General features: G+C 42.0%; 1 protein-coding gene across 2 annotated transcripts; it reads left to right on the plus strand.

The window, feature by feature from the left end:
* The first annotated feature begins 1,336 nt into the window (after positions 1-1,336).
* Positions 1,337-25,424, plus strand: yeats2 (YEATS domain containing 2). 2 transcript variants are annotated; one of them, XM_029453997.1, is made up of 30 exons: positions 1,337-1,525; positions 1,941-2,046; positions 2,166-2,263; positions 2,375-2,467; positions 2,554-2,787; positions 2,881-2,999; positions 5,687-5,848; positions 7,248-7,359; positions 7,919-7,963; positions 8,032-8,200; positions 8,988-9,230; positions 10,252-10,419; positions 11,414-11,505; positions 12,111-12,296; positions 12,423-12,651; positions 13,169-13,327; positions 13,688-13,818; positions 14,700-14,846; positions 16,269-16,463; positions 17,702-18,083; positions 18,513-18,647; positions 19,148-19,270; positions 19,547-19,700; positions 20,256-20,332; positions 20,455-20,534; positions 21,246-21,450; positions 21,902-22,137; positions 22,281-22,355; positions 22,571-22,644; positions 23,900-25,424. In XM_029453997.1, exons 2-30 carry the CDS (start codon positions 1,947-1,949, stop codon positions 24,006-24,008), a joined length of 4,332 nt encoding a protein of 1,443 aa, XP_029309857.1. In that variant the 5' UTR covers positions 1,337-1,525; positions 1,941-1,946; the 3' UTR covers positions 24,009-25,424. The 2 variants fall into 2 exon arrangements, with proteins under 2 accessions (XP_029309857.1, XP_029309858.1); XM_029453998.1 differs by having other exon boundaries at positions 19,151-19,270.
* Positions 25,425-26,224: the final 800 nt, after the last annotated feature.

Below are 26,224 nucleotides of genomic sequence, written 5' to 3' on the forward strand. Positions count from 1 at the left end.
TTTTGAGCTTTAAAAAAAACAATAAAGAAAAAAACAAAAACAAATGTTTAAATTTGCTTTATTCAAATACATTTGAGAACAATGAGTTGTTGATTCAGTGCCAGGGAATTGCAATGTAATAGTTAGAAATGTGTCAGTATTATGAATAACTATAAATCCCTTTTTATCATCTAATATTGATGTTTTGTGCTGCTCAAATGAAGCTGTATGCATAACAAGAGTTCCCTTTTAATATTGTGGACTTGATTGAGGTATCGATAGTGAGGCCTGAAGCAACGATAGTGAGCTGCTAGATGATGTTAAGGCATGTGGAACTGATTCCCTTGCAGATCATCTAAAATGTACTCATCAGAAACTTGTTCCACTTCTTGTCACATGTTTGTTTTCTAGTTCATTGCATGCTATTTGGCAGTGCTATCAAGCTTAAACATGTTTGTTAAAAATTACTTTTCACACTGCACTGCTAGCACAGCCCCGGGCTAAGAATATGCAGTGTGAAAAAGCCCTTAAGATTAAAAGCAGTAATACTTTTACATACATATCTATTAGCTATGCTGGCTTAAAAGCAAACGTATGTGCATTGATGTCCTAAAAGAAACCATTTCCCGTTTGATGTCATAGTTCTGCCATACTCTTGTGATGGCTTTTAGGATTTCCATTGAATAAGTCATAAAAAAGTGATGATAGAGGAGTAAAAATACCTGGAGAATTTTAGTGTATTGTTATATCTTGTTTATTGATGACCTTTTGGGCAGTTAATGCAAAAAGGTTATAAAACAGATTATGTTCTTGATCATTTAAATGTTTGTATTAATACAAAATTAGAAAAGCAGTAACAAGAACAATAAAAACCATCAGATAATAAAGCTTTACAATCTTCAAGGGTAATATAAGAGTCTTGAGGGCCGTTTGCATTTCATGTAATTTAAAAGGTTAATAGTGCCTGAAACTAGTTCTGCCAAGAGTGTAGGTCTATATGAAGGATATATAAGGTTAAGTAGTTACTGGATTGTGTACTGTAGTTACTAGATTTAAATGAGAGAAGAGATGTGATGTTTGGAAGCTTCAACAGTAGAGCTTTATAAATGAATAACATGAGAAGGCTATTTCTTAGTGACTTTAAGGAGGGACATCCAACCTTGTGATACAGTGATGAGAAACACCTATAGCCTACAATTACTCATTTGTGTTAAAGTGTAATGCACTATTTACATTTTTAATATAGCATTACACATCCTTTCTCCAGTGAACAAAACTACAGAAAGATGATCATGCATATTATTCACATAGAGAGTGCTCCGGAGTATCATCTATTTTGTAGAATAGTGGTCCTTGGTGGCTGTTTTGGTGAATTGCAAGACTAACTATCCAGTACTTCGTTAGCTTACTTGTCCACCTCGAGATTTAGCAATTTACTAAACACAAGTGTGGAAGATGAATATATAATAACGCAAAGGATATGCTCCCACTGAATTAAAACACACGCCTAACAAAGAAACGTTGCTCCACAGCACTGGGCACTCCTGTAAGTTTTCATTTCAAACGGATTGAATCGGTGTCTACAAATGTGTGCTAACGTTAGCAAAATTAGCAAACAAGGATAGCGGTTGGCTAACGTTACTGTGCTACCGGCTACAGGAACGACAGGCACATAATTCTCGTCTGCTGTCATAACTTTGTTTAGATAAATTAAATTCATTTAGGTTATTTCTTTGTTAAATAATGGGCCAACAGTTTGAAACAGTGGTTAGTCTGGACGGTCTGCTAACCAACATTAGCATAACTAGCTAGCTAGTCAGTGCTAAAGTTAGCTGTGGGCATTAGCGTCGCTGCTAGCCGGCTAATTCGATGCTAAGTACCATCACAACTGGCCATGGACCCATTGGTGTGAGTAGCCAACGTTATCTGTTTTGTTGTTTCTAATCTATTCTTCTTTGCAGGCAACCATGTCAGGAATGAAAAGGAAAATAGAATGCAATGATCCCGACTATGATGACATTTCGCTGGTCCAAAATAGTAAGAGAAACAAAGCGGCTGAGCATAATGGTAAGTTCATGATCCGAAACCTGAGATAGTACACATGTTTTATATGTTGTGACAGCTAACAAGTAACTGTACTTGAAGGGGTCCCGGTTCTTTAATATGTGTTCCTCCTGCTTTGTCAGCCCGAGAAGCAGCAGTTCAGAAGATTGAAACCATCATCAGAGAACAGTTTTCTTTGGAGATGAAGAACAAAGAGCATGAGATAGATGTGATAAGTCAGGTATCTGGATGATACTGAAAAAGTATCTTTTAATCATTTAATTTAATATTTTTTTGTATGTTTACATCATAAAGCAGAGCATTTTGGTTCATTTTTCCCCTTATGTTGTAGCGACTCAATGAAGCCAGGAGGATGATGGATAAGCTAAGGGCATGCATAGTGGCCAATTACTATGCCAACGCTGGAATAACAAAACTTCCAGAGGTATATTCACACTTAGACAGCTATCAGCTGCTCTAAACCAGTGTTATAGTACAGTAGCAGCAATCACCATTTCTTCTGTATCCTAGCATGCTTCTAAGAGTGACCCTGCCATGCTGAACCATCCAGCCATTCGCCGGTTCCTGGAGTCCCCATCCAGGTCCTCTTCCCCTCTCAACCAGAGCTCTGAGACTCAGTCTCTGGCCCACTCAGAGTCTGAGTCTCTCTCACAACAAGGAGAGGGAGCTGATAGGGAAGGAGAGGGAGCATGGAGAGAGGACAGCAGCAGGCTGGAGCGCAGACCAGGGCGCAATACTGGCAACGTGAGTTCAGCTGACAAAAGAGACAGGGCCTTGCTAACAGCATTAATCTTTTTTTTTTATCTTTCATCACCTGTAATCCATTATTTGTTGTAGGACACATTTGGCGTGCCATTGTCCTCAGGAGCAGAACAGAGGGTGACCTACCACACTACTGGAAATGAAGCCTCTAGACTCTATGCAAAAAAGACAATTGTAGTGGGGAACGTGTCAAGGTACGTAAACAAACCAAACTAATCCATCAACCAAACCATCTTTCTGACTAAGTATGTTGTAGAGCAGGTCTTTAGAAGTTAAGAGCTTCTCAGGAAGTTATGAGAATGTGTATATGATGGGAACAAAATCACATTTGTATATTCTTCTCCTTCAACTTTTGCTTATTTTATATGAACTGTTAAATAGGTTTCAGATCACAAATAGACATTCCTTTATTTTATTGGGTCACAAGTCAGAATGTTTGACACAACATCAAAGTTTTTATTTTTATCAATTTATTTTTAAACCTTAGACGGGGTATTTGGCATATCTGATGATTTTCCATGATGACCTGTTGTTAAAACAATGACTGGTTGATAACAACTACGTGTTTGATAGTCATGGATACTAATATCACTTTAGCCAAATGTTTTTGAAAGCAAAAATAGTGTGTGCTCACGGTTGTAAAGTAGAAAACTTTAGGTGAATGCAAGGTGCTCTTAAAGTGAAACTGGTCAACTATAGAAACAGGGAAGCCCCTGAGCTTACTTCAGGCACTTAACCACAGATGTAGTTGACATCAGCTTTGGGCAGGTGGTTACTATTTACAACAGCTCTAGGTCCTAGAGGTGTTGTTTCATATAGGAGATGCAACTCCCATCCCATCCCAAATCTATTGTGACATCACAGCAATATGGTTTAAAGTATACAAAAATCATTTTGATTAGAGGCATGGCACAGAAAACAACTTAAACTCAGTATGTTGGTAGGATTTATTTTAAGGCCCTGTCACACATATCCATATGGCGGAAACGTATACGAAAAATAGTCCAATTACGTACAACTTTTCATCGGATCGGATCAGAAAAGTGAACGTATACAGATACGTATGTCTAACCTATTGATAGTGTATCACTTACTTATACAAAACGTATCAGATGAATGCCCAACGAATGCATAACGTATACAAAAATATGGCGTATACAAAATATCGGCAACACGCTGGTGTACGTTTATATAAGGTAAGGTATAAGTAGTATTCCTTAAGAGCAGGCGGTGTTACGCTGGGGTGCGTTGTTGAACGCTGAGTCTAAAAATGTTTTGAGCATGTTCAAACTTTTCGGACATACCCAACAAGTGCTTCATAAGTTATACAGACGTTACACATAAGTTACGTTAGACATACGTGAATATGTACGTGACTATGTTAGAGGTACGTTACGTTTACGTCAGCTGACGGTGAACCCTACAGCCAACTTATTGATACCGAGTGGATTAACTTATTCGTAACCTATGTTAAACTTATCCCTGACGACGGAGTAACTTATTAAACGTGTTTCTACGGTAGAGCTAGCGTTCAGCCTAGCGTTTTGGGAGCTTATTGGGGTTTGAATATAGTATATAGGGTCCCTGTGAGTAGCTCATCCTCACTTCCTCACAACTACGTCTTGATGAATACATCAACCCATCCTCAGAGAGCATGGAGGATGCTGAGAGGCTGCGACAAGAGTACATTCTAGCCGTTCTCCAGCATCAGCATGACGTGAACCAAATGGCACTTTTCCAGCTCCGTTGGCCAGACGCTCTGATACGTTTTGAATAAGTAAGTGATACGCTATCTATAGGTTTGACATGCGTATAATAATTTGTTATGTATTCGTTATGTATACGCCAGCTATAACACCACTGTGGAAAAGTTGGACGTATTTGGACTCGGACAAATTCTGAGCTAATTTTCATATACGGCCGGCATGTTTCTGCCATACGGAACTGTGTGATAGGGCCGTATGTCTGGCGTGTTCGGCGTATCGTCTGCAGTCCTTCAAACGATCACAACTTGGCCTTAATTTATATCAACGTACACCAGTGTATTGTCGTATATTTCGTATACGCCGGCATTTGTTTCCGCCATACGGATATGTGTAACAGGGCCTTACGATGAAGTTAATCAGACTACAAGCAACAACTCATCGAAACATGTGTTTATATACGATATGTAAACTGCACTAGAGGGGTTGTTGTTTTGATTTAAGTTGCTGCCCCTCTAAACAGGTATGTTTCTCCCTCAACGCCCTCCTGTGTTTCTAAAGCCCAGCCCATTTTTTGAATTCGTCTTGTTTTTGCTACGACTGAAGAGCTGAGCCACAATTAATTTTTGCTGCAGGCCCATGCAGTTTCATCAAAAAATACCCTTTTAGTTCAAGAATTTCCCCCTGGGCCTGAGGTGATCCATGTAGCTGACAGTTTGTTGAGACCGCTTGGTTCAGTGTAATAAGAACCACATGTTTGTTCTAGAAAGCTTGATTGTGAAGCCTGTTTCTGGTGCACAAAAAATGTCTCGGAGGGCTAAATGAAGTCATTTCTCAAGTGCTACGGTGCATAGTTGTACATAATAAGAAGGCTTGAAACTCACAAAACAGTCATAGACAGTTAATAAAAGATAAATGGGATTAAATAAGTCTCAATTGACCTAGAATGTCAGCTAATGTATAATTTAATGTATTTCATTCCCTGGCAGGTTCTTTGGAGACCATGACCATGTTTGTTTCAAATCAAACTTTTGTTTGTGACCCACACAGCCTGTCTTTCCTTAAATACCTCTTACCTCTTATCTTGGCTCTTTCAACTATACATTATCCCTTGTGTTTACTGGTGCTAAGTCTTTATTCCCTCTGGATGTTTTTCCTTTTCGTCTCTTCCCCCTCAGGTACATACCCCCAGATAAGCGAGAAGAAAATGACCAGTCTACCCATAAGTGGATGGTGTACGTCAGGGGCTCTAGGAGGGAACCCAGCATCGACCACTTTGTGAAGAAAGTCTGGTTCTTCTTGCATCCCAGCTACAAACCCAATGACCTAGTGGAAGTCAGGTTTGTGTGTGTCTGTTTGTCTGCATATTTGAGACGAAGTGTATGTAAGCACTCCTCAGTCATGTGCACATTTTCGGATGTAGGCAAGGCTCCTCGCTTGTTATACAAACTAGCACTTGGGTTCTGTTTCATGTGGTTACAGGTCACAATAGAAGTCCGAACTCACGTGTTGTGTTCCTGTACACAATGTTTACTTCTAAACTTACATTATTATTCCAGGTTCGTAGTTTGCCCCACCTCTTTCCACGCACTATTTGCTAAAGTAAGTAAGGAAACAATTATAAATGATAGCACCTGGATGTTTAAGAGACTGTCTTAATCATCAGCTGGTGTTTAATGAAATCACTTTCAGATCAGCCTCTAAGTGCTAAAGCATTCTGCTGATATTCACATTGTGTAACTCAGACTGTTGTGACTGTTTCACTGTTGTGAAAATCCTTTAATAAATAGTGCCCCCTAGTGGATGTTTGATGATGCTGCACATCCAGGCTAGTCCCCATCAATCTTAGCTGAAAGCAAAAAATAATATTTGTGTCATTGAGGGATATTTACTCAAGCTAAATCTTGCCAGTGGTTAGTGTTTATGCAAACTAAGAAAATAAATATTCATCATGCAGATTGTACACACATCATTAGGTGGGGTCTGCGACGTCATTTAGCACACAGTGAGTCAGACTAGAAGTCAACATCCACATGACTAATAGTAGTTACACCTACACGATGTAGCCACTTATAAAAACATGCGTGTTAAGGTCCCAAAGCACTGAGGTGTTTAGATTGTGGTCGCACAGTTCATTTAGGAGTCATCTAGAAGGAACACAACCTTCGGGCCTCAGGTCCTGTGGTTAAGATGTCTCATTTAAGTTTTTATCCTCTTAAAGTGGCAAAAGATTTAAGTTTGCCCATGGCTTCTGAATACATGATCTCTTTCATCAGTCAGCAATCCTTATCCTGAGCTGTAGCCTCCTGGCTGTTTCAGCTGACAAAGCACTCACGTTGCCGTAGCAGCCGCTCATAAGCTCCCTCTGACTGACTCGAGTCTTCATTCCCGGTGAAGCCCACACAGGCCCAGTGCTCTCTGCTGACTCAAACAGCCTGAATGTAGATGAAGGGATGAACCAAAGTAAGAAAAAGCAAAAATGATCACCCACAGGGTATTCGTGAATGCATGCACATACACATGCCCTTGTAAATGCAGGCAGTCAGATCAGTTTCTGTCATGTGGGGATGAAAACCTCAAGCTTCAAAGGGAGAGAAGATGAGAGACTTTCAAGTCATTGATTTTAAGAGATTATTAACTTCGTCAGAAACAAGGATGGGAGCTTGTGTTTGTGTTTTTATAAAGCAATTCCCTCCACTGTTGTATTTTGATAACTTTACATAAGCCTTTTTTTCTCAGTGAGTCTCCCTTTCATTTAACACGTCGCGGTTGGGGTGAGTTTCCTGTGAGGATCCAGATCCACTTCAAAGACCCTCGCAACAAACGTATTGACATCATCCACCAGCTAAAGGTCAGACCACATCATGGACCTCACCATCAGTCGGCTTGTTTTCCTCTTCAGACTGAGATAGAGTATTATTACACATGCGGTTTTGACTGAGCCTCCTATAGACGTCCCTGTGTGTCTATGATGTCCTTTGTTTTTGTGATGACTTCTGTACTGCCGCTGGTAAATTGCAAATTAGATACTGATAATCGTTTATTGTCCCTTAAAGTTGCCTACTTTGACCTGCTTATATAGTGTTAACACATATTACCATGAATTTAAACAACATAGGATTCAGAGAAGATCTAACTTTGTATGATCACATATGATATGTGTTGTGGGACAAAATACTTTGGCATAGTTAGTAGCTACTTTGCTGTAGGCCGGCTGTATATTTCCACAATAAAACCTCATGAGAACTTAAATTAATTTGATTAAGTCATTATTATGAGCAAGCATCTATAATGTATTGGACTTTACAGCTATGAATAGTGACTATAACTATTATCTAGTTCACTGCCTCTACTTTATAACTTAAACTCCATAAAGTCTTTATTTTTAACTTTGTGTTCTTTCCCTACAGCTGGACAGAACATACACTGGGCTGCAGACACTCGGGGCAGAAACTGTAAGTTCTAAATATTCACTCTGTTTCTCTTCGAGCTTTACTCTGACAATGAGCTATATTTATTCCAGGTGGTTGATGTGGAGCTCCATAGAAACTCTCTTGGGGAGGACTTCATCCCTCAGCCCTCTTCCTCCAAGGTGACTCACAGAGCAGCCAGCCCCACGTTGGCCACCTCCCGGGCCCAAAGTTATGGACGCTCCAGTTCTCCTATCTCACATGATCCCAGTGTAGACAAAGGTACGCACACAGAAACATTGATCATGAAAAAGTATATTTATACTGAAGTAATTAAAGGTCCACTTTGGAGTTTTTGATACTGCGGAGAAATGTTTTTACAACCGGGTCCTCGTTTTGCACATAAAGAACCACGTTCACATACAAAGGCATGCAGGTGATGCGACACGCAGTCCTGTCGCTGGTTTCATGCTGCTTTGTTGAAACACATTAAAAAAACATTACATTGCACCAATAAAGGCAGTGCAGAACATGAATGCTGGCTAGTAAACTTGGATGTAAGCAATCAGGTTTTGGAACATTAAAAATGTGTTTCTGCAGATGTTTTATGAGCCTCAAGGATACACACAATTTGATTTGGTGAGAAATTGAACATAATTTATGATTTATTACAAGAAAACTCCACACCAGTGGCACGCCACCTGCATGTTGGTGCAGAGTGGACTGTTGTAGACGACATGGTTTTCGTGAAACTCTCTCTATACCCAGTACCCTTATATTTATCGGATGATAAGCAGGGTTATCATTTACATTTTCTCAAAACAATGAAGAATAATTTATTAAGTAAGAGTTTCTAGTTATGTAGCATTTGTATGAGCTGTAGCTCAGTGACAAGAGTTTGCTTTGCCCAGAAAGTGTTTGACCCATCAGCGGTTGCGCATTCAAACAAAGTGATGTCATGGGCTCTCTTGTAGTGGATACATTGTGTTTTTAACTCTGTTGCGTATCTTAACCCCAGGTGTGGTTGAAATGGAGTATAAATATAATACGCTTGCACATTTCCTTCTAGGTTTCATCAAAGCGGAGATAGTTAGGTCTGCAGGTGGCCACAGCTCCGGCCTCACCGCTGGTGAACGCACCCCAACCCGACCCAAAGTTGGCGACAGGATCACACTTGGTTCCCATGGCAACTCTGCCTTCCAGCCCATCACAGCCAGCTGTAAGATTGTCCCACAAGGACAGCCGCCCAGCCCCGCCGAGTCGCCAGGGAAATCGTTCCAACCAATCACCATGAGCTGTAAAATAGTTTCAGGTAAATGTCTCCACCTAGTGGCCACTTAACAGTGTTTATAAATAATATTTTTACAGCTTTGCGTCTCACATAACAACCTACTTTCAATGTTTTTTTAGAAAACTCTTATGTCAGATATTTTGCAGGTAAAATACAAACGGCACTAAGAAACGTTGACAGCAAACACTTAACTGTCTTGAAATTAAGCTTTGTTAGCGTTCCAATAGTCGTGCGATTGTTGCTTCTTGTGTATTTTGCACACTTTGTTCACTGGCATTGATGCTCATTCTTTACTTGGTGTGATTATTTAAAATGAAGCCAGTGATAGGAATATGCTGTACTGCTCAGGAGGGAACAAGACTTGTCTTGAGTTGCTCCAGGCACACATTTGCTGTTCTAGGCAGAAATTATAAAAATGATCTCTGCAGATTTTCTTTAAAATAAATGTCCCCTCATCTGACTCCTTTAAATCTGCACCAGTTTAATTTGGGTCAAATTGCCAAAAAAAAGTAATTAATTTCCCGTGTTTCCCCTAGGTGTATTGCTTTTGGGGGGTGCTGTCTGGGCTGAATGAGGTCCTTGCGACGGGGGGACGGGGGTGGTGCGGAGGCGCGGATTTTTTAGTTCCCTCCTTTCCTCCGCTCCGTCTCTGACTGTAGGTGTCTGTGTGTGTCGGGAGCGCCCTTTGCGAAACAGAGCGGAGGAGAAGATAGATAAAAATTTTTAATCGCTTGACGGCCCTAATATATATATATATATATATATATATATATATATATATATATATATATATATATATACACACACCTTGAATTTCAGGGGGGTTCAGGGGATCCGTTGGGTTGGGTGGGGGGAGGGGATGCAGCGCCTACAAAGGTAGGGGAAACACTGATTTCAACTTCACCAGCATTGACGCGAGGATCATCACTGGTGGCACAAATGTCGCCAAGATTGAAAGAATATGCATCATTTACTTGTTCATATATTTGTTATTAACTTCCCAATTATTAATTTCATAGCCTGTGAACTTTCTCCCCCACAGGGTCTCCCATCTCCACCCCGAGCCACTCCCCACTGCCTCGCACACCCACCACCTCCACCCCTGTCCACAGCAAGCAGAGCTCTTCGTCAGTCCTCAATAACCCTTACATCATTGTTGACAAGCCCGGCCAGGTCATCGGCATGGCTTCCTCATCCGCCGCCTCCACAGGTACACCTCTCCTACTCATTGTCAAAGTGCCGCTTGAATTCGGAAGTGGACCTGCAGCAAAATTGAGAAGCAGTGTCTGAGCCACCCACATAGGATATAAAAATGGCTGAGGAATGTACTCTACAGCAGAACAAATGATGAGCAATACCCTTTAGCTGTTCCTTTCTCTTTCTTTCTCTCTCTTTCTTTCGGTATTTATTTCTTGCTCTTCTCTTTCACCCCCTTGTACTTTCTTATCCTTATCTTTATACTTCCTCTCTTCTGTTTTTTTCTCTGTCTCCATCTGTTCCTGTGTCTCTCTCGTTCTCGTTTTGCACTCACAAAGTATGACATTTGGTGAGCCAGCAGGATGGTTGCTGGATGAGAGGTTACCATGGTGACTGAGCTGCTGTGTTTCATGGCCAGATTATGAGTATGAGACCCCACGCTCGTGTCAAGTTTTGTATGTGTTTGTGTGTGTACTTACCCTTTTAAACAAGGTGTGCAAATATCTGCAAAGATGAGTGCACTTGAAGCAATTGTGCACTTTATGCATGCATCACCCCATTATGGAGCAGAGTCATCTTACATCACCAAGGCTCCTCACATCAGCAACTCAGTTCATATGCCACTTAGGAGCTCTTTCCCCTAGATTGCGCACTCTTTCTCGCCCACTCAGCCAATCCCACTCTTCCTCCTAAAAAGCACAGCTCAACCAGATCTGGCAGCAGGGCTGGAGTGCCAATAAGTGATGTTTTATCAAGCTGGATGATGTGGGTGTTGTGGCTGATTCACCAATCCTGGGATAAAACCAATTTTAATTCAGTAGGTAAGGACGAAACTTGGTTGCTCGGCTTCAACACCCACTCTGAGTGTCCCTGACAGGGAACTGTCACCTTGCAACACAATGGCCTTGATGTCTGGAAAGGATGGCAGGAACTGCAGTGAACCATCACCAGTACAGTCATCTCCTCCATGACTTATTGTGTGTGTTTCTGTGTCAATGACTCCACAGGAAGCCCCTCAGCCAAACAGTCTGTTGCTCAAGGCGCTCGGTCTCCAGCCCCCAAAGTTCACACTGGCACGTTCCTCTCCTCTGGGGTGAAGGTGAGTTGGTTAATAGTGTTCCCACCAATGTGAAGTGTCTGTCCCTATAGTATCTGTATCTTTAACAAAGCAGGGTGATATTAATAGTAGGCCGGTGCTATCTTCAGCAGATGTGAGTGCCTTGGCAAGCTATTTAAATGGGACATCACTCTAAAGATAGGAGGGGGTGCAGGGAGATGTGTAGAGAGAATTGCATGGTTCTGTTTCACTCTGTCTCAATACCCCGCTGTAAAATCCTCCCACTCCCACATGCTCATCATCCCGTAACCATCCTCAAAGGATGAAATACGATTTCACTTAAAATCTCTATTTTATCACAATGGTACTCTCATCGGCTCAGATTCTACAGTTGTCTCTGTTATGGGCTGCTGGCTCCTGCTGTGGTACTAAAGGCCAGGGCAGATGAAGACAGATGGGGAAAATAAGAACATCTCCTTGATTAATAAATGATGATGCTGATTTTCAGAAATCTGTTTTAGGCAACAAATCTTTTGTATTCGAGAGTAAAATGTGCACCAACAATATCTACAACCTGTAATTGTTTCAAGACAGAGTGGCCTTCCTGTTACAATCCTTCTCTCCATGTGCAATCACTTTTTTTGCAGGTTATTATCAAGCAGGAGCCGGGGGAAGTTTCAACACAGCCGCAGCAGATGGTTTCCACAGTAACCAGCCAGCAGCAACCTGCCGCTACAGCAGCACACCAGTTTGTCGCAGTGAAGGGAGGTCACATGATCTCCATGTCGGCCCAGAAACAGGCAGGAGGTGCCACAGGGGCCACAACTAGCAAGGTGAGTCCCTCTTGCATATACCCACACATGCTCACACAGACGCATGTCAATCATTCACATGTTAATCGTGATGCACAGAAGTCGCAGTCATTCAAAAACTTTATTTGTCACTTTTCTGGTTTCTAGATGTTAGGCATTCCCGTTAGCTCAACGCTCCAGTCTGCAGTCAAACAGGTGGCGATCAGCAGTGGACAGATTCTCGTCGCTAAGGGCAACCCTTCTGTCTCCAAGGTGATGGGTGGGAAGCAGGTTTTGGCTCAGGGAGTGGCTAAAGCCATCGTTAGTGGAGCCAGTGGCATCTCTGGACAGCAGGCTTCTGCCAAGGTGGCTGGTGGTTCGAGTGGCAAGAGTGGAGGTCAGAGTTCACACACACGCATTCACATGATGCACAGGTTCATGTTTCACTAACCAAGGTTCATACCTGCTGGTGCTGGAAATCCTTGAAGACACTTAAATATTAATGTGGTGTTTTCAAGGTTTGAAAAGTACAGGGATTTTGAATACACTGCTTGAAGTCACAATCTGACTGAATAGTTCACTTTTTAGATAAAGAAATAAAAAACTAAGAGAGCCTAATTGCTTTTGCCTTTCACGCACAAGTAGTCTAAGGCAGTAAGTAATTCTACAATTATTATAATAACAATATCAAATTCTACAAAAAATGTAATGGGATATGCACATTTTATTTAGTTGTATATTAAGTCACATTGTGTTGGAAAATATTTTGTATATAGTGCCTGCAGTGTATATAAGCTAGTACTGATTCATATTCAGGTTTAGGTTTAGGGAAATGATTCATATTGTTATATATTTGAAGTACAATTTCAGAGGTGGGTGAATAATAGTTTTTGTTTTTCTGCGTTTGTCCTTAGTGATGGCAACTCTTCAGCTGCCAGCCAACAACCTGGCCAATCTGGCCAATTTGCCTCCAGGCACCAAGCTCTACCTGACCACCAACAGTAAGAACCCCTCGGGGAAGGGCAAGCTGCTTCTCATCCCACAGGGAGCTATCCTCCGGGCCTCCAGTGCAAGTGAGACATGTTTTATTAACCCCTTTAAATTCAGACATGGGTTATTTATCAACGCCCTCCTCTCTTCTACAGACTGAGCTAGAATCCCTCACACGGCACATTTCCTGTCAAATTGCTGTGAGATTAAAGAGATTAAGCCGCGTCCCGTATTTCTTTCAAAAATACAAATTTCACAGCAGTAAACCGACATTAGTCTGTATAGCTCTGCTTCACAAGCATTTGTCTCAGTACAATAATACCTTGACCTATTTAAAATTACACAAATTAATGAATAGAAGATGGGTAGTAATTTGGGATGAAGAATAATAGGAGTGTTTATTAGATTTCAGGCTGATGTGTATGTGGCTGTCTGTAATTTAGGTCAGCAGTCCCAGAGCAGCTCATCGACAGGCGCTGGGGGCTCTCAGACCTCCTCCTCCTCCTCTTCCTCTTCCAGCAGTCTGCCTTCTAACCTCTCCTACACGTCCTATATCCTTAAACAGACCCCACAGGTGGGTAGAAATGAATTTACACTTTATTACAAACCTTAGAAACATGCATACTCTCTTATGAAATAATTCTCTTTGATGTCTTTTGTGTTGTTGTGGATTCTCATTTTAGTTTTTTAGAGCATTAGTATTAATGTTCTGGTATGTTTTTGAGCAGAGTTTGAACTGCGTCATCAAAGTCTGTTTGAAACTGAAGGTGCACATTTAATATTCATCCCCACAGCCACAAAAATAACAGATTTGAGATTTTATGCCCCGATGGCACGGCAGGACTTGCATGCTCAGTCTGCAAATGGGCTTCCTTGGTGAATCCTGACTTTTGTATTTTTTAGTAGAAGCCTGATGTGTTCTTAATTAGAGACATTCGTTATAGCATTTATCCTGCAGTCAGCTTTAGAACAGTGCTGTCTGTGCATTTAGCCAACAGCATATAATGAAGTTGTCTGCAGACGTTACCACTTACATTCAAAGTAAGGAATCTGGGCTGTGTTTCCTAATAACGATCAATCATCAAGGTTAAGAGTGTTTTCTAAGTGTGACATCTACAAATGTTCTTCAATATATACACACACACACACTCACACTCACACTCACACTCACACACACACACACTCTCACACACACACACACACACTCTAGTTAAGAGCTAAAAGGTTGATGCTGTGATTTCAAAGAAGGTTAATTTAATTTTCTGTAAGCTATTAGGGTATATAAAAGATGAAGCAGTTGATATCACAGATGCATTTTCCATGCTTAGAATCTTCATACATTGCACATTATGAATATGTACCCTAATGTACTGCACCGCATATAATGGGTTACATGGTACTCTCATCACCATGTTGTTGGATTTCTACCATATCCCTAACTCTGCTTATCCACAGGGAACATTTCTGGTTGGCCAGCCAGCACAGGGTTCAGGGAAGCAGGGAGGTTCAGGTTCGACAGGTCATGCAGCATCATCTCCAGCTAATGTTACCCAGCAGGCCATCCGGGTGACAGCTGGACAGAAGGCGGCTATCCTGGCTCAGGTCAGTCTGGGTAACAAAACTGAGGGCAGGACTGATCCTCTGCTATGTCTCGAAAATATGCTGTGAAACATTGAACTGGGTGGATTTATCAAAGTCTGGAGAGATTTTGAATGTTGTATTGATTTACTGCAGGGGTCGGGAACCTTTCTGGCTGGGAGAGCCATAAAAGCCAAATATTTTTTTATGTATTTCCTTGAGAGCCATATATTTAATAGATTTGAATGCAACTTTATGCGTGCATTTTTTAAGAATAACACTTCTCAGAGTACTAATAGCGGTATCAGTGTTTCATTGAACACGTGCTCTTTTATTAAATAAACTAAATGCTTACGTTATTTATCTAATTTATGAGCACGTTTCAGTGTTTACTGCACTGGTGTCAAACTCAAGGCAATTATATCCGACCCGCGAGAAAATATATGTCTGTCATAACTGGCCCGCCGGTTTTGGTAATTAAATCAATGCATGGCACAACCATTCGAGAAAGTATCTAAATATGTGAATGGAATGAAAGTTTTTGGAAAGCAAAGGGAAACGCACCACAGATCTCTGGGACGATGTGAGCTGGACTGTTTGTGCGACATAACGAAGCATCTCACTGTTAAACCTGCAGCTTCAGGGCCGTGTGATCACGGACATGTGTGATGCAGTGAGAGCTATCTAAGCCGAGCTGCCTGTGGGAGACTCTGATGCAGAAGGAAACTTTGGTCACTACGTGTTTCCAAACACTGACAAACATCTGCACCGCTGTGTTCCCGACAGCATTCTGCTGATCAACTGAGCGCATTTGCCGACTTTGCAGCTCAGATATTAAAATTGAACTGCTCAGCAATGCGTTTGCAGTTGACTTAAATATGTTCCATATCTTTTTGCACTTTATCCAATATGTGTATCCTGTTCAATAAATGTGGACCATGTTTGGCCCTCGACGTAGTCCCAGTTTTTAATGTTGGCCCTCTCTGTGATTGAGTTTGACACCCCCCCGGTCTACTGCTTGCTTTGTGCAGTTTCTCCTCTGCTCGGTTTCGCGACGGGCGGGGCTCCGCCCCCTACGCACACACGTGTGAACACACCTTAACCTACAGCCAGAGACAGAGCGGAGGAAAGGAGAGGGGAGAACTAAAAACAAATCCGCTGCTAAATGTTTTACTTTAAAATGACACAATATAATTATTTATTACCTGTTAATCAGTGTTAAATGTCAGCTCAAAATTGTCTGCGAGCCATATTGCGTTATCGAAAGAGCCATATATGGCTCGCGAGCCACAGGTTCCCGACCCCTGATTTACTGTGTAACTAATTTTCTGCTATCTCACTTGCTTCCTTTCCAGTTTAAGTATGTTCATTGTCATTGATTTTAGGTGAACGGTTGCTCTTAGTTTCAGATAACAAATTGAACAATGTGATTTTTATGATTGACAGGTGGTGGGCGGCTCCCAGGGTGCACAGGTGAAGTTGTCTGACGGCTCTGTTAAGACGGTCACAGCTGCAGCAGCAGGCCACTTGTCCAAGCCCGGGACGACCACATTGAGGATGACAGGCGGAGTCATCACCGCCGCTAGTTCCACCCCGGGCACCGTCAGCGCTGCGGCAGCAGCAGCAGCCAGTCACCAACAGGCTAGTTTCCAGTCATCATTTTCCTGTTTTATTCTGCCTGACAGCTGTTTCATTTTTCAAAGTCATTTCAAACCAAACAGCTGTTACATTAAAAATGGATTTGAAGCATTTATTTCATGCTTGCAAACTAGTGATTTGATTTTCAAACACCCCAGATTGCCTAACTAGTTTAATTTCCACCAAATCCAATTTGATATAAAATATTTAATTTCATATTTCACAATTACAAAAAACTAAAACAAATCTGTGAAATTTGAACATTTCTTTCATGTGAAATTCGATGCTTTTGCAGAAGGAAGAATCCCAGTTGATACATTTTGCCATTTTTCTACTTTTGTACAAGGGACAGATAAATGTTCTAGTGATTTTCCACTGCAGTAAGTAATACATGGAAAACAGGAGTGACACAGTGTGAGTGCAGTAGCAAGGTCAGTGTTGTATTTGTCAGAGAGTTTAGATGGTGTGTGAAAAGCCCTACACAGTCCATCAGCAGCAATGGTCTGTATTTGGGTGATTACAGCTTCAGAGTCGGTGGCCAGGCATCATTAACTTGAGAAATGGAAACACGCAAGAAGACTTCCTAGTGGCTCCAACAAGCAAAAACAAATATGTATGCAGTATATAACAGAGAAGAGCCCTCGCTGCTCTGAAGAAGTTGAGGCAAACACAAAAGAGGAATACATCACTGCTTCTCCTGTTTTGGAAGAAATGCCCTTTCAGGACAGTTAATTGAATCATGAAGACTCTCCATCAGAGAAATTGACTCTTTTGTCTTTGAGAATACCATAAAACCAGTGACCTGATCGGCATATCTCACTCTGGGAGCTGCACGGCACTGGAAAACAAATGTGACCTGAGAAGACAAAAGACAGTTACCACTAACTCTACATTCCTGCCACAGTGAAATACATTTCCCAGTATGCCCCATCTCCCTTCTAAACACCAATTCTTTTTTAAAACGGGTCACATAAATAATTGCCATATCATATATCACTTTTATATCAAATGTTTTTTCTATGCCTTAAAATAAGTGTTGCTACTTAGAAACATATTATACACACTGTAGTAGCACAGTTTGTCATCAGAACAATATCAGTAAGTTAAAACTGGCCAGACTCCATGAGCGTCTTTTCAATCTTTGCTGTCCTTTGGTTAGTTGACTGACACAAACATTGATTGAATCAGTGTTTTGTGTTTACTTCCTGGTTGACAGCTGTGTTTCTGTGTGTTCTGTGCAGGCTGCCGATGGCACTAAATCTGCCTCTCAGCACCCCTCGCTCCTGGTGGCAGCCAACCAAGCAGCAGTAATCAATGCGGCTAAGAGCGCCAGTGCTGCTGCAGCTGCTGCTGGAGGCTGCCTGTCGAAGACGGCTGTGGCCACCTTGGTCAAGGGTGCTGGCAGCGTTGCCACGATGACAAAGACTGCTGCGGGTTTAACTGGAGCTGTAGTGACCGTAGCCAAAGGCATTACCAGCATGCCCGTCGTCAGCATGTCCAAAGGTGCAGGGGCGGGGACTGTGGTGGGTGTGTCCAAGAATAGCGGCACGTCATTGGTCACTGCTGCCTCATTAGTCAGCGGAATGGCAGCAGGAGGAGGGAAGACGGGTGCTACTCTCTCAGGTATGCTGTACTGTATTGTAGAGATGCACGATACGCTTTTTTAAAAAGGTTACAATCCGATTCCAATACCTGAATTTGAATATCTGCCGATACCAAATTTGAATAAAATTGCTGATATTATATGATGCAAGACAACTTCCATGCATCAGGACTTTTTTTTATTGCTCATTAATTTGTGCTACAACATTTTGCAATGGGCTTAACGTTGCATTATTACATATTTATAAAAACATCCGACTATGCAATCTGGATCGGTACGAGGATCGGCACCCACTTCCGATATAGGATTTGATTGGTCCCAACTATATATTACTACTGTATTTATCACGTGGTTTGGAATGTGCATACAAGTTAAATGATTTGATTAAATATAGTACAGGTCCAGCCACAAATGAATCTTCATCTGGAATGTGTCAGTGTTTGGTCCAGGTATGCTGAAGATCCACTCTGGAGGCTCCAGCTCCCAGCAGACAGTCCTAACCATCCCTGCCAACCAGCTCAAGCAGCTGGGGGTTGGCAGTGGGCCTGGAGGGATGCAGACCATACTCATGCCTGTTGGGAAAGGTATACCTGACACAGCCCTTTTTAAAACCTTTGTTTAGCCAGCACAACACAACAGTCTGCCTCATCACTAGTTTATACAGACAGTGATTTAATGACCAGATTTAATGACCAGATCAGTGCATTCCAGGTAGAAAAGCTGTACTCTGAATCACTTCTGACAGTAGATTAAAGGCAGTAGCAATGACATTGATTGCTTTGTTGGTGTGCCACATCTTTTATAACAAGTTTCTGAAGAGCAAATGTTGAAATAAAGCATGTTGCCCTATGAAATGATTTTTAAGAGTGTAAGACTAATAGATAAATAATAAAATCAGCTTTATTCAGTTTGTCAAAACATACGACTACATGGTGTGATTTGTATCTGACACAGACGCTCAAACTGTAGATTCCTGTCTCTGCAGTAAACCATCTTCCTCCCCTCTCATTTTTCATCTAACTGTTAAACCTATTTACCTAATGGACCATTGATTCATCCTATGTGTGTTTCTTTCTGTGTATAGTAGTATCTAAAGGCACAGTCTCCACTACTCCTTCCTCCTCTTCCACCACCCCTGGAGCAGCTGGAGCCTCCGCAAGTCCTGCGAGACAGGCGTCCCCCTCCCTTGCCCTGCCTCTGGCACAAGGTGAGTGGGGTTCATCCCGACTCTCCTCTCTTCTCTCATTCTTTCCCTCATTTATTCCCAACCTTCATTTTATTCCATTATGTCAAAGAAAATTGATACTAGTGACAAAACAATACTGAGTTTTGGTACAACAGTTTAGCTTGAACAACATATATTACTCTTCTCAAATGCACCAGTGTTAAATACAAACAACAAAGATGAACTTCAACCTCAAACTTATAGTGTGAAATTATTTAAATAAATGTTTCTCTCACACTTGTTTTTCTGCCGCCACAGTGAAGACAGAGCCCAGTGCCAGCACAGCTGTCACAGCTGGTCCATCTCCCCCGGTGACCTGTGCTCCTCTCCCCACGTCTGTCCACGTTTCCTCTGCAGCTACCACAGTCAAGCAGGAGCAAGGCACAGATAACGCTGCACACGACCTCATCAAGTAAGTGCAAGAACAAGTCACGATTCTACTCTGACTTACAGCACATTAACTGAAGGATGGATCATTTATGGTCTGTTGAGAGGAAAGGTGCAAGTGAGGAAGCAGATTATTCTCAACACGGAGTCATAACTGCCTTCGTATATATATTTAGTTCATCACTTACTGTGTTGGTATTTTGGCGCGTTAGCGCTCCTGCAGTTTCCGAGTGCAATTCACTTATAAACTGCTGTCGTAAATATGTACAACGTTACACCTGCATATGTTATCATTACATTACTTACAACAACTAGTGAGTTGACAACTTTGCTAACACAGCTGAACATCAAGCAATTGCAACAACACAAGACAAGCCAGCTAACATCGCTTACTATTCCCTCGAGGCTGCTGAAACCCGGCTCTGTTGTCCACTCATCCGGCTCCGGTTCTGGCACTGCACCGGCCCTGACATGATGTTGCTTTAAGTCTTAACATCTCCATATTTAACGTGCTGAACCGTCAGCAATTACGTAAAATATTGTTTTGGTTGTACACCTGACGATGTGATTCCGTTCTCAGCACTGAGCACATAGAGACGATGATGCAGCTGCTGACGGCCGTGGTGAAGAAGTTCCCTCTTATTGTGCCAGATAAGAGTAAGTGAGCTTGCCTTCCATCTGGTCTGCTTCCAAACCAACTCCACATATTAAAACAGACTGAAAGCCAATACATTGGGTTTTGTCAAGCTGTTCAATTCCCTGTTTGTTTGTTTGTTTAGCTGAAGACACCCATCCATTCTGCGCCTCTTCAACGGAACAGTATTATTCCTGGACTATTGGCAAGCGCAGAGGATCAGAGGTGACTTTTTGTTGTTTTGTGTGCTGTACGTTATCTCTGCCTTTTTAAGTGATGAGTGGAGTCAAACTACTCATCCGACAGCGGAGATGTACATTAGTTACATAAAAAACGGAAATGGTAAAAAATATCTCGCCATATTTCGAAGAATCATGCAAATTACAGCTGCAACGATAAGTCGTTGTCATGTTGGGCTTTTCCAGTGAATTATTTTTCCCCTCATTATTTTCTGGCATTTTATAGACTCATTAATATCTCAGAGCAACAGCACACACTTCCTAGCTGCTTGCATTCCAGGTTCCACGGCGAGGGCGTCTATAATGTCAGTAATAATTTGCATTGTTTGCAGTTTTGTTGTCTGCGTAATCTTTCTTGGTGCCCGGTGCTGGGGCCCCTTACTCAGCAAGCTTTCTGCTTACCTCATGTCTTCCTATCTATCTGGTCAGATGTGCCTGTTGTCTCCTCTCATCTCTTTCTAATGGCTTCACCAATAGCTCATACAGACCAGCCCATGAAGCTGTCTGTTCTTTTTCTCTAAGACTATAAAAGGCTCAGAGCCAGTGGATATTTATATCTACAGGTCACTAATTTACTTTGGGGACACAGGACTCAAAGCACATCATTAGACAAGCACAAGGAAGGATCAGTAACATTTTGGGCGTTTAGGCCTAATGTACAGTTTTATATAATAAATATTGATATGTTTCTGTGTAGCTTCAGCGAGCGGTGGCAGTAAAGCGAGTTGTCCAGGACGTGTTGGACCGCTCACCCCGCCTGCAGGCCCTGACCCCCCCGAAGACCAGAGAGGTGGTGCAGTGGTGCCGGCAGAGGGGCTTCACGCCACCTGACCTCGAGCCTCAACGCAAGAATGACGACGAGTCAATCGAGGACATCCTCACGCAGATAGACAACGAGCCCGGTGAGTTTGTGTGTGTTTTTGGTGCATAGCGATTTTACAGTTTCCTCAAAGTGGATCAATATTCTCCCTTCAGTGTTGCATGTGTGGGTGTAGTGCTTCTGCAGTTACCAGTTGGTCCAGTAATGTGTTTGCAGTCCTGTAGTGTGTACGGCGGCCAGTGCGCAACCTCAGTGTTTCTGTTCAGCCGTGTTGTTTTACTCACAGAGAGTTCTCATTAATTCTGTCTTTTGTGTGTAAAGGGTATAACAACATATATAACAACATGTGCTTGTGTTGTCCTCGTCCCTCCTTCTTGCACATATATCTTGATTTTTAATTATCACATTGTTGAACTCTTATTATTTTTTCTTTAAACACAGCCACACAACAAGCCGCCAAGTGAAACGCTGGTGCAGTTGCAGTTACTGCTTGTGAACCGGTGTGTAAAATGTACATGTGTATCGGTCTGCAGAGTGCCCGACGACCCTGAGTAGCTGCGAGGAGCTGGTGCTGCGGCTGGAGCAGATGCAAGCTCTGCTGAAGACTGAACCAGAGGAGGCAGACGACAAAATAGTCGACATCGTCACTGTGACCCCTCCATGCCAGAAATTAAAGGTCAAAGAAGAGGAGCAAGAGGCTGACGCGGAGCCCAAGTTCTTCCTGGGGCCCTGCATGTCTGCCCAGTTTGTCAGTGAAACAGCGCAGCAGGTCAGGAACCTCTCTGGGGTTTGATGCATTTAAGCAATAACATCGTGTTATTCTGTTGCTTTTAGTAGCTCATTTGTTTTGTTCGAAGAAGCTGCACCACTTTCTTTATTTTTAAAGATGACTCCTCCTCACTCCTCTCTCAGATCGGGGTGACCTTCCAGCCAGTCGAGGTGGAGAAGAATGTATTCGCTCCAGTTGTCGAAGCCATGATTCTGAAGGTCGGTCACTGTACAGGCCAGAAAAGTTGGCAATTTACAGTAGCTCAACATACCCTTGACTAGAATGATGAATATTGTATGTATGAAATGTACACCTGCACAATATTGCGTGTTTCACCTTGTACTGTACGAGAGAGTGGGTTTCTTTGTGACTAATGGTGTGTGTGTGTTTGTGTTTGTGTGTGTGTGTGGGTGGGTGTGTGTGTGCGCTGCAGGCTACTGAACAGTTTGCCAGTGACATCCTGAGAGAAGCTCTGGCTGGGGCCTACGCCAAATCCCCTCAGAACAGGTCAGCCTCTCGCTCTCTCTCTCTCTCTCTCTCTCTCTCTGTCTCTCTTCTCTCTCTCTCTGTCTCCTCTCTCTCTCTCTCTGTCTCTCTCTCTGTTCTCCTCTGTCTCTCTTCTCCTCTCTCTCTGTCTCCTCATGCTCTGTCTCTCTGTTTCTCTCTGCTCTCTCTCCTCTGTCTCTCTCTCTCTCTCTTTGTTTTTTTTTTTTTTCTCTATCTCTTGTCTCTCTATGTCTCTCTCTGTCTCTGTCTCCTCTCTCTCTCTTCTCTCTCTCCTCTCTCTCTCTCTCTCTCTCTCTGCTCTCTTTTCTCTCTCTGGTCTCTCGTCTCTCTCTGTCTCTCTCTCTCTCTCTGTCCTCTCTCTCCTCTCTCTCTCTCTCGTCTCTCTCTCTCTGTCTCTCTGTCTCTCTGTCTCTCTCTCTCTGTCTCTCTCTCTCGCTCTCTGTCTCTCTCTCTGTCTCTCTCTCTCTGTCTCTCTCTGTCTCTCTCTGTCTCTTCTCTGTCTCTCTCTCTCTCTCTCTCTGTCTCTCGTCTCTCTCTGTCTCTCTGTCTCTCTCTGTCTCTCTGTCTCTCTGTCTCTCTCTCTCTCTCTCTGTCTCTCTCTCTCTGTCTCTCTCTGTCTCTCTGTCTCTCTCTCTCTCTCTCTCTCTCTCTCTCTCTCTCTCTCTCTCTCTCTCTCTCTCTCTCTCTCTCTCTCATGAAACCTGCCTAATGCTAAGTTTTGCATTAGGCAAATTTAGTTTTGCCAGTTTGCTACTTAGATTATTCTTAACTTGTCCACAACAAGAACAATCTGTAAATTGTATTGCATGAGCAAATATATCCATAATCCATAATGACTGTTTAATACAGAATGTACAGAAGCTTAAATTCAATAATGTGTAATGTAAGATGATGTTAAGAGATCCAGTGGTTGCATATGCCCCAATGAGATCATTTACTAAAGACATCTGAAATAAAAATAATAATAAAAGATTAAAGACTCCTCACCAAATTAAATTAATTTACAATAATTGTATGCTCTGTAATAAATCTGCATGTTTATGACCAGCTGACCTCATCTGCAGAAACCACGGAGTTGTGTGCTTTGCACCATTTGCATGATGTAAGACAGCGGGGCACTGAACTGATCTTAGAGACCTAAGAATCCATCGATTCAGAGCTGTATATTCAACAAAGCAGTTAATGACAAACACTCATACATATTCAGGAAACAGAGCCGTGCTCAGAATCCTAACTGTGTAACATTGTTTCGCAGGGCTCCAAGAGAAATCACAGCCATGAACATCCACCAGGCGGTCGGTAGCATCCCCACCTGTGACTTCCTCACCAACACACACATGGGTTACCTGTCTAAGGACAATTGAGGCATAACAAAAAGGACATTGACTGGTAACTGACATACCGAGATGCGAGGACTGTTCGAACTCCTGGTTATGACGGAGAGCGTGAAGCAGCTGTGTGAATATTCACACCTGGATGTCGTCCTGGTGCCTCAGGTTACGCAGTAATAACTAATGTACTGTATTCATTAACTTAATCATAGAAGGGCTCAGCTTGCTTCTCACAGCAGTGGAATATCAACTGTTTCTAATACTCTGGGTTTATTGTAAAATGTTGTCCTAATGTATTGAGAAGCAGCATTGTGGGACTCGAGTTATTTGATTTTGAGAGGCTGTTGTGCTCTAGCTTACCTCATAACAAGATTATTTTAATGATGAAGTGTTTCCTGCTAGACAGCCAGTTAGTCATCAGGGAGATGAAGCCTGAGTGACTTACAGGGCTAAAAAAAACAACAATAGACATCATCAGACGGCAGTCCCCGCCTTCATCTTCACCCTGCTGTCACACGTTCAGTTCACCGGCAGAGGTGAAGTTCAGATTTACAGCAAGTCGGAAACACTACAGAACATCTGATGTTTAGAGTCCTCTATCAACCACGTTAATGGTAATGTCTGGTGGGTAGTTTGGGCAAAGAAAACCGTCACGGCATGGCATGTTGCCATGGCAACAGTCACTGCGAAACATCCTTTGATTTATTTCGGTGTTACCTCGCCGAGGTAATTATGGCTCTTACAATACCGCTGTTTTTTAAGGCTCTTCAGAAGAGGTAACTGATTCATGTTTCTTATTTTTAAGTTGCAGACGGATTATGAAGTGTTATGACTGACTATTAACGAGACACAGCTAAAAGTCAAATGAACAAAAACTGTCATTACGAATTCAAGACATCTCTCTAAATATTTATCTTCTCCCATGAAACAGGTTTGATAGCCAGTTGAAAGTGCTTTTAACTGTTCTGGTTAACAACCATAATGTATCAATCATGTGATGTACACAGTGTATATGACTAATATGAAATAGATGGTGTTTTCAAATCCTGTTTTATTTTTTTATCTAATAACAATAACTGCGAACAGTAATGCCCTAACAGTAGTGTGTGTGTGTGTGTGTGTGTGTGTGTGTGTGTATGAATATGTGTGGATAGTGGATGTAGTCGTCACAAAAGTTAATGAGTTTGATGGTAAGTGAGTGCTCGTGTGTGTCGTGTCGGCTGATGTAGTGTTGGTAATTGTGTTTCATGTGGAGCTTGGCATTATGTTAAAGTGCGGATGATTGGACGAGTGGAAGTGTTTGGCCGAAGTGGTTGTGATGCCTGTTCAACCAAATTAGTGTAGAAGGTAACCCAAACATTGTATTTTCATGTTTCAGTGCAAACCAAAAATATAATCAATATTCTTGTAATAAACAAAGAAAACTCCAGTCGAAATATTTCTTGCAAACTTGTCTCGTGTCGAACATTGTTTGTTGGCTTTGGATTGTTTTTTGATCAACGTAATCAGGATAGGTTGCGGACAATGAACTGGAGTATCTGTCGACTATCGAGGGATAGTGACGTAGGCACCCGTTATACTCGAGAGATAAAAGGCCAGTTTTCCCAAATTACAGAAAAACACATTTTTAAAGAGAGTTTTGGTTTTAATTTGACAAGTTTCAGAACATCTGTCTCAGATTTCTGCCGCCACCCGTCACAATCGAGTTGGAGAAAGATTTCTGGAAAGACAAGTTTTTATAACGACTACCTTCTATGAAAGAAATAATCCCTATGAAAACTGTTTTCTGGATTATCCAAAGTACGGCAACATTATTTAACTTTGAGTGAGAATTTGCTGGTTAATTGTGCTATTCGCAAGGAGCTTATTTGCTTTCCTCCCGAGAGATGAAAACATCGATATGATCTTCTCATCTAACTATCAGAAAGAAAGCAAAGAAGCCTATTTACCAAAACTACTCACTTGAACTTCTCTTTTAAATTAAATTTCAAATCTGTTAGAACTACAAACAAAATGTCATTCTCCTTAATTGTATTTGTTCGAGGCAGAAATCTTAAACCAAAAACAATCTGCATTACAAATACCGCCAGCAGGAAGTGAGAACATGTTAGGGGTTAATTGGACTGTACTGACCCTCAACCACTGAATATGAATGGAACACTCCAACCAAGAGAACATAACTATCCTGTTATTACCTTAATTACTTTGCTTTTAACTCAAACTGTTCATTTTTATTATGAAAAAGAAAA

This window comes from Cottoperca gobio, chromosome 17 (genome assembly GCF_900634415.1).
Source record: "Cottoperca gobio chromosome 17, fCotGob3.1, whole genome shotgun sequence".
Taxonomy (NCBI): Eukaryota; Metazoa; Chordata; class Actinopteri; order Perciformes; family Bovichtidae; genus Cottoperca; species Cottoperca gobio.